At 45.5% G+C, this 15432-nt stretch overlaps 1 protein-coding gene across 1 annotated transcript in view; it reads right to left on the bottom strand.

The window, feature by feature from the left end:
• LARGE1 (LARGE xylosyl- and glucuronyltransferase 1) overlaps positions 1-15432 on the bottom strand; it is a 598072-nt gene that overhangs the window by 102147 nt on the left and 480493 nt on the right. Inside the window, 1 exon segment of the mRNA XM_061204391.1 lies at positions 11114-11218. Within this exon segment, the coding sequence (XP_061060374.1) occupies positions 11114-11218 (105 nt within the window).

The following is a 15432-nucleotide window of genomic DNA, read 5'->3' as shown; positions in this document are numbered from 1 at the left end:
CCTCATGGAACTTGCATTTTTATGGGCAAAGTCAGGGATATGAGTTTCCTCTTGCTGCCATAACAAATTACCTTAGGAGCTTAAAACATATCAATTTATTATTTCACAGTTGTATAGGTCAGAAATCTAGGGGCTGGGCTGGGCTGGGATCTCTGCTTGGACTCTCACAAGGTCAAAATCAAGGTGTCAGCCAGCTTGGATCTTATCTGGAGGCTCTGGGGGGAGAATCTAGTCCAAGCTCATCGCGTTGTTAGCAGAATTCAGTTCCTTGCGGTTGTAGGACTGAGCTCCCCTCTTGTTTGCTGTCAGCTGGGAGACTTTACTGGCTCCTAACGGCTACTTACATTCTTTGTCACTTTGTCCTCTCTATCTTCAAACTAGTAAAGGCACAGTGAGTCTTCCTCATGCTTCAAATCTGAATTCCCTTCTGCAATATCTGTTCTGCTTCTAGGTAGAGGAAGTTCTTTGCTTTTAAGGACTCCTGTGATTAGACTGGGCCTCTTGGATAATCCAGGATAATCTCCCTATTTTAAGGCCCGTAATTACAACTACAAAGTCTCTTTCGCCATGTAACATAATATAATCACAGGTTCCAGGGATTAGGGCATGGACTTCTTTGCGGGGCCATTCTGCCTACCAAATAGGCAGCAGGGGAATAACAATTTTATTTGATTTTTATATTTGATATTTTTATTTGATTTATATATTTTATAATGTTGCTGGAAAGTGCAATGAAGAATAACAAATCCGAGTGAGGGGATCGAGGGTGCTACTTTGGATAAGATGGTCAGGGAAGCCCACCATGAGGAGGTAACATCCAAGTGGACAGAAGGAGGTAATCGGATGAGTGGGGGGGCAGTGCGGGAGGCTGGCAGAAGAGCAGTCTGGGCAGAGGGCTGAGGCCCAGGGTGGGAATGCACTGGGCAACCGTCAGGAGGCCAGCGGGGCTGAAGGAGTGCCCAAGGAAGAGCAGGGGCCACGTGACTAGAGAGTTAGCCAAGGCCAACCCAGGAAGACTCTTTTCCTCGATGCTGTGCTTTGCCATGATTCACTCTGGGCTGCTGGTGGTCTTTACAAACTCTAGAGCTAAGGCGGGAAAACAGGACCAGATGCATGGCTCTAAAGCATGTTAATCGAGAGCTCAAAGGGCATGGAAGGCAGAACCGATGGCATTCTGAATCTGAGCACTTGGAGAATGTGATTTGAGCATTCCTAGAGTATAGCGAGGGGAACAGGAATGGCCCAGACATGGGCTAATCATCTGGGGCTTGGTGAAGGCCTGCTTGATGTCTCTGACCAGGGGATGTGAGGCATGATGATGTGAAAGGAACACACACTTCCAGGTCCACTCCTGCTTGGGGGTCTCTGCACTTGCCCCTCTCTCTCTGCCTGGAATGCTATTATTCTAGATCTTGTAGATCAAGCCATCTTGTAGCACAGCTACAACTTCCAGTCCTCAGGTCTTTAGCTCAAATGTTATTCCCTCAGAGAACCCTTCTGTAAAAGATGGCTCTTTCTAGTAGAATCCAATTCCCTCCATACTTCCCAGCTATCACATTATGTCAGGGTTTCCCAGACTCAGAACTACTGACATTTTGGGCTGGACAATTCTTTGCTGTAGGAGACTCTCCTGTTCACTGCAGGATGTGTGGCAGCCTCCCTGGCCTTTACCCACTAAAGGCTAAGAGCATCTCCCTAGTTGTGACAACTAAAAATGTCTCTGGACATTGCCAATGTCCCCTGGGGCACCAAATCTGCCACCAACGCCCACTGATAACCGCTGTTCTATGCCACTGTCTTCAAAACAGCATCTTCCAAAATTATTTATTTCATTCGACCACAAATACTTACTCAATGTCTAGTATATGCCAGGAATGATTCTAGGTACAGGAGATAAAGCAGGAAAATTAACAGACAGAATTATTACAACCCTTGAGGAACTTATATCCTCATGGAAAGAGACAGATAACTAAGAAGAAAATGGACAGAATGATCATAGGCCAGATGGCAATAAACACCGTGGAGGAGGAGGCAGGGTGGGGGCATGAGGCTGCAGTTTGCAGCTGGAGAGGCTCACAGGGGTCGTGTTCAAGGAACAGAGGGAAGGCAGAATGACTGGCGCTGGGTGGGTGTAGGAGCCCAGGAGGAGATGGCACCAAAGGACACCAGGGCGAGACTGCTTCTCTCCCACAATAACAAGCAACCTCCCATGAATAGGGCTCCTTTTTGTCTTGGTCAGCAGCATCCCCAGGCCAAGAAAGGTGTCTGATGAATATCTGCCTAGTGAATAGACAAATGAGTGGTCAGTTCTGGGGAGGGAGAGCTCAGCCCTAAGTGTCTTCACTGGACAAAAGAGAGAGTTCCTATCAAAAGATGCTGAAGAGCCACACCTGTGGGGCCCACTTTTGAACCTCAAATAGAAAAGGAAAGGGCAAGTGCTAATCTCTGATAGTTACTGATCCAGACACTGTTTCAAGCACTTTTCAAATATTATCTCATTTCCTCAGCAAAGCAACCCTGTTAGGTGGGAACTCTTTTTGTCCTGACATGATAACTAAAGAAAAGATGGTTAGTTGCCCAGAGTCATGAAGGCAGGACTCGAACCCAGGGTAGTTCATCTCCAGAACATAAGCAATACTGTCTTTTAGTAGGAAGAATGAAATAGGAGCTCCAGAAGCACAGGGTGATGGTCAGCCGCCCTGCAGTCTCTTTTGCTACCTTTTAAGTGATGACGACATGCACCCACTGCTGCATTTACCGAGCACTGACTACATGCCCAATCTTGTCCTATCATAGTAAATGTACTCTGTCATCTCATTGGCCTACAACAGTCCTTTGTGAGGCAGAAACAACAGCCATCTCCATCTCACATGTGAATAAACCCGGGCTCAGAGAACCAGTGACGTGCAGGGAACCAGGGGTGCTAAGTCCCCAGAAGAGGAGACTGCGATGTATTGTTCACCTTCTCTCCCTCAGATATCTAAGGGGTCATCAGGCGGACGAGGGAGACTTATTCCGTATGAACCCACAAGGCAGCACTAAGGCCAAAGGAGATTCTGGTTCAGGATATGAAGTGGATAAGCTTTGGGTAAAATCACTGAACCAGTTCCTTGTGCTATACAGTAGGACCTTACTGTTTATCCATTCTATATATAATAGTTTGCACCTACTTATCCCAAACTCCCAATCCATCCCTCCCTCAGCTCCCCCAGGACAGGAAGCACTCTTTATTAGTTGATATCAACCTCCAGGGGGATCTTGGGCACATCACGGCTTTGCGTGTGAGTCAGCCTGTTGAACACCTGCAACGCCTTGGATTCATGACTCTTAATGGGGATAGAACCCCTTTCCGGTACAGGCTGGCACAATGAAGAGTATTCCTGCAACTTGCTTGGGTCCCACTGGACATGCATGTTATAGTCGTGTATAACTGTCATAACTATCTGAGCCTGAAACTAATACTACTTCCAAAACAGAGTGCTTTTCTGGGGCATCATTTAACAGACACTGAACTTGGAATACAAATCAAGCAAAGATGGTACTTCCTGCTGCCTGAAGAGTTGTTCACTAGATTGGAAAACTTCTCACAGATGGCAAACCCCGCTCACGGAACCTGGACCGCCAGTCTCCCATTAGAACCATCTTGCTTTGTAGCTGCCACACTGAAGACAGCTCTCTCCCGAGCACAGGCATAAAAGCATCTAGTACTTCATTAACTTCATTATGTCTTTGACTATAGCCAAGCTTGAGCAATTACACATCGCAGTCAATGTTATTTTATAGTAAATGAATTTCCTTTTTTTTCTTTATATCATAGCTAGGGAACTGTATTGATTTTTTTGACATTATATTTGTAGACCATGTAATATAGGTAATCTTTGGATTTTACTCCAGGATTGTAAAAGAGGCACTCAAGACATTTGTTACAAAAAACGGGGCAAGGCCACTGGCTGAAAGAACAGAAGGCATTTTCATTATTTTTGCAGTTGACCCTAAGTTGAAAACTAAAATGAAGTCAAATAAAAGGACACAAAGATTGGCCTAACTCCGATAACACTCGCCAGAGATAAATATTAAGTCTGTGCTTTAGGCTCAATAAATCTACTACAGGAGTATGGAATTGGGAACCTTTGGCTGAACAGTCATTCATGGAGCTTTTTCAGTTGAACTCAAGTTCAACTGGAGCTTGATGTGCAAATGGCCATGCAAGTCTGACCTAGGAGGCTGGTGTGCATCAGAACATGTAGGGGGATGTTTACAATAGTGGTTACCTGGCCTCATCTTTAAAGATTCAGATTCAGTCTCTCCAGGTTAGGGCCTGGAAAGTAACATCTTAAATAGGCATTTTAAGTGATTCAGAAAAGTGGGTGGAAGTGTCCAGGTGGAGGTGTGAGCCTCTGATAGTTTGATAAGAGCCAGAACGTGTCATATGAATTAGAATGTCACCCCTGAAGACAGAAATTGGGGCTATCTAGAGGCGACCCACCAATCAGTATGGTGAAAGGTTTAGAGCCATCTCACACCCCATTCCTTCACATGGAAAGTTCTGGAGGGCTGCTAGCTGGTGACTGGCTTCAGATACGTAACGACACAGAGGATGTTGATTAAGAAGGTACAGTTTTATGGTGCCTACGTCCTTAAAGTAGAAAAATGAATGAGAACCTGCAGAACAAAAGACAGTAGACATTTCTATTAAGTGTGGTGTCAGACGAACCGTTCCTTGAACAGCAAGCATCTTTCATAGGGATTATTCTACAAACTCCATTTAAGTACTTCTATGCCAAGGGCTTGGGATACAGAGCTCAAAAAGTGATCATCTCTGTCCTCCGAGTTCACATAGGTAGGGGCGGTTTTTTCCAAACTTGTTTCCATAGTTCTACGATCAAGTAAGAGTGGGGAATGCTGGTGGGTTTAACAGCTTTACTTCTGGACTTGCCAGCATCTCTAATCTGCCAACATGAAATCTGAATCTCCAAGGGAGGGATGCAATATCTCAACCTTAGCTGTCCACGGTTCACAGTTTCTGAACACGTACTACCATCACCTGCAATATCTCCTAGAATTAGTCTAGAAAATGGTGGTCCAGGGTTATTGCAGGGCTGATGTTCAACTCTGAATCTCAATCAGGCTAGAGGCTCAAGTCACACTGAATTTATTTACAGATAAGCAAACTCTCCTCTACTAGACAATCATCCTTCTTTAAAAAATAAATTTATTTATTTTTTTTGGCTGTGTTGGGTCTTCGTTGCTGTGCGTGGGCTTTCTCTAGTTGCGGCGAGTGGGGGTATCTCTTGTTGAGGAGCATGGGCTCTAGGCGCACAGGCTTCAGTAGTTGTGGCACACGGGCTCAGTAGTTGTGGCTCACGGGCTCTAGAGTGCAGGCTCAGTAGTTGTGGCGCACGGGCTTAGTTGCTCCATGGCATGTGGGATCTTCCCGGACCAGGGATCGACCCTGTGTCCCCTGCATTGGCAGGAGGATTCTTAACCACTGGGCCACCAGGGAAGCCCAATTGGTATCACATTTTAAAAAATCATTTTCTGTCCCAAATAACAGGCACTCAGTAGCAAGTGCTGAAGGAAGAAACTACATTTAAATCTGGTTTCTCCAGACGTATTTATTACAGACAGAAATCATCCAATCCCAATATTCCTTCAGAGCATGAAGAGATCTTGGTTCTTGACCCAAGAGACAAAGAGGGCTCAGGGAAATGAAGACTTGCCTAGGGTTGCAGAATGCCAGGTGCCAGAGGGAGAGCAGAGGGTAGACCTACATCCCACACTGCCAGCTGTCCCACTAAAGCTATTTCTTTAACAGCTCTTGAGCAAGTTGTCAAATGTTGGCTCCTTTGATCGCCACCATGGAATTCGCCACGGTGTCTTGACTTTACCATGAATTTCCTTCCCTTCTTCACAGCCCAAACTTCCAAACTTCTTCACAGCCCAGTTTGCTCCAACCTCAGAGGTGAGTCAGTCCTTCAATGTCCCAATTTTGTTGTTCTGTAGATAAGGATTCCTAGAGAAATTCTTCCTTCTTCCCTGGAGAGCCAGGTCTCCATCTGCCTGTCTCTGGCCTAATTTGGGGACTGAAAGGAACAGGGTACATTTTACTTTTAAATTGTTCCTTAAAGCACATCTTCTGGTTAATATTATATCCTTAATATGTCTCAGGGAGGACACATCCTCTCCGTGAGTAACGTCTAGGATCCTGTGCGGACAAGCCTCCTGTAAACTTGCCATCTTCTTTCTACTGGCCTGCCTTCCCCGGCCCCTTCTCCAATCACCTGCTACTTTGAGCTCTCTTTTCCTTTCTCTTCTTTGCTGGTGTTTGTTTTTAAGATACTCACTCTCAGCACATGAACTGAAGTGGGTTGAATCTTTATGAGACTATCATAATCTTGGTTTTATCTGTTTGTTTTTTAAAGTCCTGCAGACAGCTGCTTGCACCTAGGAGATGATGAACTGACAGAATGGTCGGGAATGGACACATCTCTGTGCAAGGATACGGGAGTTCTCCTTTATTCCACCTGAACGGCTGTAGCAAGGACCCTGAGCGGCGTCTGTCTGGACATCCACAGCTGCTGTGGTTTAGCAGCTCCCTTAATATGGAATTAAGTTGTAAACCGCTCCAGGAAGAAGGGAGTGGGATGAGTGGGAGAGGTGGGCAGATCTTCCCTCATCTTTTAGGACGCCGGGGGCTTTGTGCAAGCAGACTGGGAAAGAAAAACAAAGAGGAAGGGAAACTGGCTGGGTTTTCGAAGGCGAATGTCTACCATACAAGACAATTCTAGGAATTAACAAAGATGACGCATGGTAAGGTGCCTTGTAGGATGCCTGGTGAATGCAGCTGTATCTGATAAATGTGGCTGAACCTGAATTACTTGAAAACAGATACTAGGCTGTGGTCAGGAGGAGAAAGAAAAACAACCACCAACTTCCAAAACCACTTGGGTTGACCAGCTCCCCTGTAACTATACCACCACCTTGGAGCCTCACAGCGGGCTCTGGGGTAGGACTATCATTCTCAGATCACAGACGAGGACCCAAGGCTTGGAGAGCTTGAGCAGCTTTCCAAAGGCACAAAGTTGAAAAGCGTCAAGGTCAAGTCTTAAAGGCAGATCTTCCAGCTCCAACATTTTATGCATTTTCTGGGGGTTTTCAAAGTAGAATCGGCTGATATACAAACTAACATTGTCATTATTTTTTCTAAAATGATATGAAAAGTAAACCTTTTCTAGTTAGTGGAGAGATTAAAAACTGCAAGGTGACTGCATTATATTTGGGGAAAAGCAAGAAAATGTACTGGTTCTTTCTGACCTGAGAGCTTAGGAGACCTTAGCAAACCCTAAGGAACCAGGTAACCACCATTTTTAAAGCAGGTGGATCCTATTCCCTGATGAAATAAGTGGCAGAAAAATACAACAGGACACAGGCTAAGTTCATTAAACAAGTTACCTCATTAATCCTCACACACTAGGTGCTGTTGTTATTTATCCTGTTTTATAAGGGAGAGAACTAAGGTTCAAGGAGGTGAAGCAACTTGGCCAAGCTCCCGGAGAATAAATGGCTAAATTCCAGCCTAACCAGACCTGTCTTGGTTTCCCAGCACCAAGTTGAAGGCTCAGCACGGGGCTCGGCTGGAGATACCCCGTCTGGAGGCTTGAGATGCGCTGGGATTCAGGGGAGCAGGTTCTCTCCAGTGGAGTCCTGACAATTTCCATTAGAATCTAAGTGTCTGGATGACTCATCCACTGATGTGTGGCACAATCCTCAGTCTTAAAATAACAAATCCCCATCATGAAAGTCAATGCATTTTGATGTCGCATAAATCCTTTTCTAATGATCACTTGGTGTCACTGGCTTATTTAAATGGACACATCACTTCTAACAGGGCTTCTTCCCATCTACTCTGCCCTTTTAGAAGCAGCAAGAAGGGAAGCAACTCACTGCCTTGGTATATCAAGTAGGGGCTGCAGAGGGTTTAGGTACCTGTCTGTCTCCTGACCTCACAGTCAGAGACAGATTGGGAGGAGCAGGGGGGGACATGCCATTTTGGTCATAATCAATTCCCCAGTGTGCTACACTGTTCTTCCTCCTGCAAACCCGGATTGATGACTGGTGGTTTTTGTTTGATGCAGATAACCATGACCCCGACGCTGTGTCCTAGAGGCACTGCAGTTTATCTCCATGTGACATTTTCTATTATTCTATGCTGTGGAAGGCAGGAACTAACACACCAGGGCTTACCTGAGATGCCCCTTCTCCCACCCGATAAGCATGGGTGTCTCGAGCTTTAGGAAAGCCGGGAGTGAATGTGTGGAAACACAGACACAGGAGATCAACGTGAGGTGATCATTTGCTGAGCGAAAGCAGCATGGGGAGCCTTCTCAATGGCCCACTGTGGGTTCCTAAAGGGTCCAGCCTCAAATGCGCTGAGAAAACAGTTCCTGGGGAAGCTTGCAGGAAGGGGTAATGGGGGTGCCACGTTTTATCAGAGCAGACCCTTGGACCTTCTGCCCCAGAAACATCCTGGAGGCTTCCTTCAGGGCAGAATCCTGGACCCCTCCCCCAGACCTTTCAAGAGTCTAGGACTCCACATTTTAAAAAAGTATTCTTGATCCTGAAGCCACTAAAGTTCAAGCTAGGAAGGTTAGCAGTTAATAGCAGGCTCCTTACTTATCAGACTACCTCCTTTCACTCTCTAAGCTTGAGTCTCCTGGGTATAAAATAGAGATAAGAATAGCCCCTGCCTCATGAGGTTAGTGTGAGCATCAGATGAGATGAACACCTAGAACGCACCAGGGACAGCACCTGGTCAATACTTGGCTGGGATGCAGAGGCTTACCCATTATTAAAACACCGAAATACCTCCAAATCAGCTAAGAAAAGCTGCTGCTCTGAGCCCCTTTGGGCCCCCTCCCTGAACCTGGCCCCTCTCAGGGACTCCCCAGAATTTCCCACCATCCAGCAACTCACGGGTGAATGCCCAGCACAGCCTCCAGGATGCAGCCTGGGTCTGTGAAGGGCTGGTGGTTACAATTCTTCCACTGCAACCCCCGCAGGCTGTGATGCTTGGTAGGCGTTACATCCCGTGAGGCATGCCTGGACCTTCTGGCAAATGGTGGCTAAGGAATGTCCCCCCAGTTCAAAGGACAGCTTGCAACGAAGGCCTCCCTAACCTCTGGCTGCACAGGACACTGACCCTGGACCTTTCTTTCCTTGTCTTATTCTAGCTTTGACCCCACTCTGACCTGATCTCTGGAACTTTCACTTCTGGAAGCTTGACTCTCAGCCTTTTTCCTGTGGCCTCTGGGGCTCCGTGTTTGCATCTGACCTCTCGGGAATCTGACCCTCAGCTCTCAGAGTTGAGTCTGGCTCTTCCCACTACAGACTGACCTTAGTGTCCAGGATAGGCTACCACCTATCACCTTCAGGTGGCGCCATCCCCAGACCCCTGCCCCAACTCAGTATAGCTGGTCCCAGATGCCAAGTCCCAGCCCTTCTTGGCCTGACCTACCCTACTACCCCCTGAGCTCCAAGTTCCAGTCCTGACCCAGATCACGGGTCTGCATCCTTTGAGAACAGGGTACCGAAGTAGTGGCAAAGAGGATGGAGGGGAAGAGGCAGAATTCAGAGGCATTTCATAGGTAGACAGTGGCAGGACCTGGGCCTAAGGAGAGGGAGGTTGCTCTAGTTTCATCCTTTATAAGCTCCACGAGGTCATGGGCTGTGTCTGGTGTATTAGCATAGGGTCTAGTGCACAGTAAGCATTAGACAGACAAGAGCTGCACAAAGAATGAATGAATAAATGAATGAATGAATGATGCTATTAACAGAGACAGAAAGAAAAGAGGTGCACATTTTGGGTTAGCAACAAGGTAGAAAATGGATTTGATTTCAGACACATGGTGTTTAGGGGCTGTGGTATCCCTAAGTACCAATTACCAAATATTTCTGCCTTTTCTCCTTCCAGGCACATGGTCGGGTTGCACTTGGTCACACTACTTGAAGGTGAGCACGACCACATGATATGCTTTAGCCAATTTCATGTTAGCAGAAATTATGTCATTTCCTCGAAAAGATACACGCACCCCAATGTTCACTGTGGCACTATTTACAATAGCCGAGACATGGGAGCAACCTAAATGTCCCTTGACAGATGAATAGATAAAGATGTGGTATACATATGCAATGGAATACTACTCGGCCATAAAAAAGGGATGAAATAATGCCATCTGCAGCAACATGGATGGACCTAGAGATTATCATACTAAGTAAGCCAGACAGAAAAAGACAAATATCATATGACATCACTTATATGTGGAATCTAAAAAAAAAAAAAAAAATGATACAAATGAACTTATGTACAAAACAGAAATAGACCTAGAGACAGAAAACAAACTTATGGTTACCAAAGTGGAAAGGGAGGGGGGAGGGATAAATTAGGAGTTTGGGATTAACATATACACACAACTATATATAAAATAGATAACCAACAAGGACCTACTGTATAGCACAGGGAACGATATTCAATATTTTCTAATAACCCATGAGGGAAAAGAATCTGAAAAAAAAAGATATATATGCACGCATAACTGAATCACTGCTGTACACCTGAAACTAACACAACATTGTAAATCAACTATACTTCAATTACACACAAAAAAAGGAAAAAACAAAACAAAATAGAACAAACAAAAAAGAAATTATGTCACTTCTGACAAGAAACTTTGAGTCAATACACATCAGCAACTTTGCTCCCCATACAAAGATGAATCTGGAATGCTGAGAATGCACACAGACCCTGGGGACCTAAAGTGGACACGATGATCTCTAGTCTCTATTAACAGAGCCAAGGAACCTACAGGTCACACTCGTAAAGATGTCTCGCTGGATCTGGGGCTGACGGTCAGTCAGGAGAGGGGCTTTTTGGTGAGAATGCCACAGACTGCCACAGCCCAGTAGCGACTTTGCCTGTAGCTGCAGCCCTAAGCAAGAACCAGAAGGCCAACGGCTTATGTACCGTCCAATGCAGAACTCAGGCAACCAGGTGGCCTTCTCCCGTGCTTTGGCCCACCTCCTGTCCCACCCCCAGCAAGCCATCATCATGATTTACCTGTGTTGTAGCCCCTTCCAAGGGCAGGCCAAGGGCGGTGATTTTTCCACAGGTTTCCGAGGTACCAATCACTCTGGTTCTCTACCAGGCCCAGGACCTGTTGACCTGTGAAGTACAGAGAATGCAAAGGTCTTAAAAGAAGCCAAGCCACTTGGGACAGTGAGTACTGAACAGCAGATACAACAACGGCAAATCATCGTAACACAGGTTTTGTTACTGGGAGCTTTTATGAGGTGCCAAACTCTTATCTAAGTGCTTCACTGGTATTAATATGTTTAATTCTCACACTTAGGCAGCCCAGCCATTTTCATTATCCCTATTTTATAGAAAAGAAATGGAGGTCGCCCAGAGTACTTAATTAACTTGCCCAAGGTCATCCAGTTAATCTGTGACAAAGCCAGAATCCCAAACTATTCATCCATCCATCTGTCCATCTATCCCTTAACTCACATAACACATATTTATTTACTGACATACTCTTCTTCAAATGTTCCAGTTCACTATTTCCCAATGTATATTAATTTACTGGCTTTTGAGGCAGGAGCTGAGGTAATTTTCTCACTCAGAGAGGAAGAAAGGACCCTTGGTTAATGAGAAGGGAGCCCCCAGAGAAGAGCCACATTCTTGCAGCGTTTTTACTCTCACATCCACTTTGTCTTTTGTCAACAAGCATCATGTCAAGGCAGGAGTGTTTTTTAGAGGAACAATTGCTTCTCTGTCCCCAGAGCTCGGCTTTGACATGGGTCTCGCCCTCTACTGTACTGAGGCCAACATCAAAGGCGAGTCAGGTCTCTCAATCAATTTCTTAGCAGCTTTAGCACCTCAGGTGAGTCTTCCACTCACCCCAATTTCTTAGAGTGTTAATGGTTCTGGACTCAGGCCTTCTAGGTGGGGCAGGTAGCCATCAGAATCAACTATCTTCTATTAGACAACCCTATCATGCTATGTGCAGAAGGTATTCCCTTGCAACTATTATCAACAGCATTTTACAAACTAGGAAACTGAGGACCGTGATTTGTATAACTTGCATATCCTGGAGCCAGGATATGAATCTATAGTTATCTGACATCCAGATTCTTTCCACTATCTCTGCATTACTGCTTACCTTTACAACAAACGTTTGAGGTAGAAATTACACGTCCACATTTTACAGGATGAGATACTGAGACTCAGAAATTTAAGTAACTTGCTAAAGGTCACAGGACTAATGGGCACTGTCTTCCACAGCTAACTGAAGTCTTCTGGAGCTAAAATCCTTATATTGTTGGCCAGTCTGAGAAATAAGGCCCTTTCTGACCAAATGAAAGCCTAGCAACCCGTGAAGAAAACACAACGGTTTTCCTGGAATACCACGCTGGGTGACATAGAACCTCTTTGGTGTGATGACAGCTCCCTGAAATGATGGTGTGCGGGTTTGGTGTAATTTATTTGATCAATTTATCGAGCTCCCATCTAAATCACTGCCCCAGCACAAATACATAAATTAGCAGCATAGGAAAAATACTACCACCCACTGTGTCATTGCATATAATCACAACCAAAACGTGTAGAATCCCTCAGAAAAACAGATCACCAATTCAGAAAGTGCAAGAGCTAATCAATTCCACATGCAACAAGCTTGGGACGTTCGTGCAAAACAGATCTGAAAGGCGCAGTGCCCTCAGCCGAGAAAGCTGTGTGCTGAGTCTTGATGCTGTAACCTTGTTAGAGAGCCTGTTTAATAACCTCACTCCGAGGCTGCGACTCAAAGGGCATGTGGGGTCCTTGGGGGAGCTGGTTCATTATTACTAATGACCCCTGGTTGGCGCCACCATGGTTTTTTCTGGCATGATGAAAGAAGGGTGTCATGTGCTCAGAACAGATAAAGGGGAATGATGTTTCACTGAATTTAGGGTGGCCATCTGAATTTCAGGAAAGGTAATCTTCAGCTATCTGAAAGTCCAAATTCCACTTTCGGACATTCCATGCATTGTATTCTGCCATGACCTACTCCTTCAGATGAATTTTCTAACAGCCACACGAAAATGCATAGTTTTACTGCTTGTGTCCTCATCTCCATGTCTTGCTCATACAGCTCCCGCCAGCCTTGCCCCCTGCCACCCCCCACCAGTAATCCTTTCAGGCCCATCTCTAGCAAGAAGCAGCCTGTGAATTCCCGCATTAGATGGGGGACATCTCTGCTTAGCGCTTCCTCCCAGTATTTTTGCCATCGGCTGACTTATGTCAAGGACAGAATGGGTGATATTCAAGCACACACACCTCATCTGTAAATGTCCACCTCTCCATGTGTCCAAGGGCAAGGACTGCATAATATTTAACACACTAACAGGCATGAATAAATGTCTGCTAAATAAATGCCATCTGGTGTGTAAATCTCTCCTGAATGGAGACCACTTATGTTAGTGCATTCGTGTCCCCACATTTCTGAGGTTTCAAAGCATTTCATCCTCTCCCCATTCGCCAACATCAACATATTCTCTCACTCAGCTCTGGGAACTCTGGCATCTTCCTCAGTTGCATGGAAAACTGCAAAGATGGGGTGGCAGCGCCTGAAAGCATCTTTTATATGGGTTGCTCTACTGGAACCTTCAAATCAAGGGCTTCGTCTTCAGAGAAGGAGTAATTTGCATGGTTACCCTTAAGCCATGTTATCTCAAAGAATAACATCCAAATTCTCCTTCTGTCACTTTGCACCTGGGCTGCATATCCTTTGATGGTGGCAAGCGGCCCTTTCACATATGCCAGTCCTCTTTAAGGTTAAGAAAACAAAATCCTTAATTAGCAACATGATAGCTGTAATTTTAATATCCACTGGCTGAGAAGGCAAAATAATAAACAGCTATTAAGATTTCATTTTGATTTTTTAGATGAATTCATTCGCTGCTTTGTCGATGATTAAAGCGGCAGCTGGGCTTTGCAAGTGGGCTTGTGAATACCCTGGGCTAACTGCCTTCACCCCTGCAGAGGTCTGTGTCCGTGGACCGGGAACCACGTGCAGCAGTGTAGCCAGAGGGGAAGGCTGGAGCCAGGCTGCCTGGTTCCAATTTCCAGCCCTGCCACTTTTTAGCTGTGTAGCCTTGAGAAAATTACTTAACCTCTCTCTGCCCCAGTATCTAACAGCTGTGACTTCACATGTTTAAATGACTTCATATGTGTTAAGGGCTAACCACAGGGGCTGGGGCATATTAAACACTATATAAGTAATAGCTCTTCTTAAATAGCATCATTCAAGCTCATCGGTCAGCTTCTGAAAGACAGTGAGCCCATCCAAATGGTTTTCTTTTTGAAGGCCATCTAGCACAACAATTAAGTCCTTCTAGAAGTTTGTTTCTTTAAGTGTGGTCTGAGGACCAACTGCTACAGAAACACCTGGGCTCCTTGTTAAAAGTGCAGATTCCCAGGCCTCAACTGTCACCGGAAGGCTGCTTCCCGCTACATCTTTTGTTTTGTGAAGGAGGGATTTCCTGGCTTCTTACCCCAACCCTTCCTCTTCCCCAAGGGCAGGGAAGGAGTTACCTGACCTGGTGAGTTTCAGAGAGAACCGAGTTCAGGTGGCCTAGCCATTCCTTCATCTTCCTCCCAGGAGCCAGTGTGCCAGCAGAGCTCCACCTTGGATCAGTTGTACAGGGCAGGTCCCCTCCGGATGAGGCTGCAGTCGCCCCACGCTTCCTGTGACAGGGTGGGCGATTCCAGCTCTGGGGTTGGTATTATGAATATCCACCGTAGATGCACATTTAAGTCAAAACCTCCAATTTAACTTTTATCAGCAAAATAAGGTGACATTTTGCTCTCCTTTGTCTTATCTCTCAGGATCTGGGAGTATGGGGGTAATATCACATACTAATTCCCTCATCACGTAACACTTCTAAATAAGAACTCTGGCCACTGGGTCTAGTAATCTGCATTAAAAAAAATCCCCAGGTAATCTGGATGCACATTAAAATTTGAGAATTATTGATCAGGGTCTGGGAGCTCTGTCCCGGCTTTGGTCATCAGTGAGGTTCCCTTGCAGGGCCCCTAGCACATAAAACTCATGTGGTGTCTAAATCTAGCACATCAACCAGCAGAATTCAGTGGCCACCTCCAATGCTACACTTCTTGAGTACAGTAAAGTGGTGAAGAAAATGAATGGCAGAGCCAGACTGCCTGGTTTCCAATCCTGGCTCCTCACCCAGGTGCTAGCTGTGTGACTTTAGACAAGTTACTTAACCTCTCTGTGCCTGTTTCTTCATTCATTTATAACATGGCGTTGACAAAAAGTACACACCTCAGAATTAAATATTTTTTTCTCTAGGCACAAGTTAATTTGTGAAAATGAA

Source organism: Eubalaena glacialis, chromosome 11, assembly GCF_028564815.1.
Source record: "Eubalaena glacialis isolate mEubGla1 chromosome 11, mEubGla1.1.hap2.+ XY, whole genome shotgun sequence".
NCBI lineage: Eukaryota > Metazoa > Chordata > Mammalia > Artiodactyla > Balaenidae > Eubalaena > Eubalaena glacialis.
Note: the sequence above shows the minus strand (reverse complement) of the source record. Positions and strands in the feature narration are given on the sequence as shown.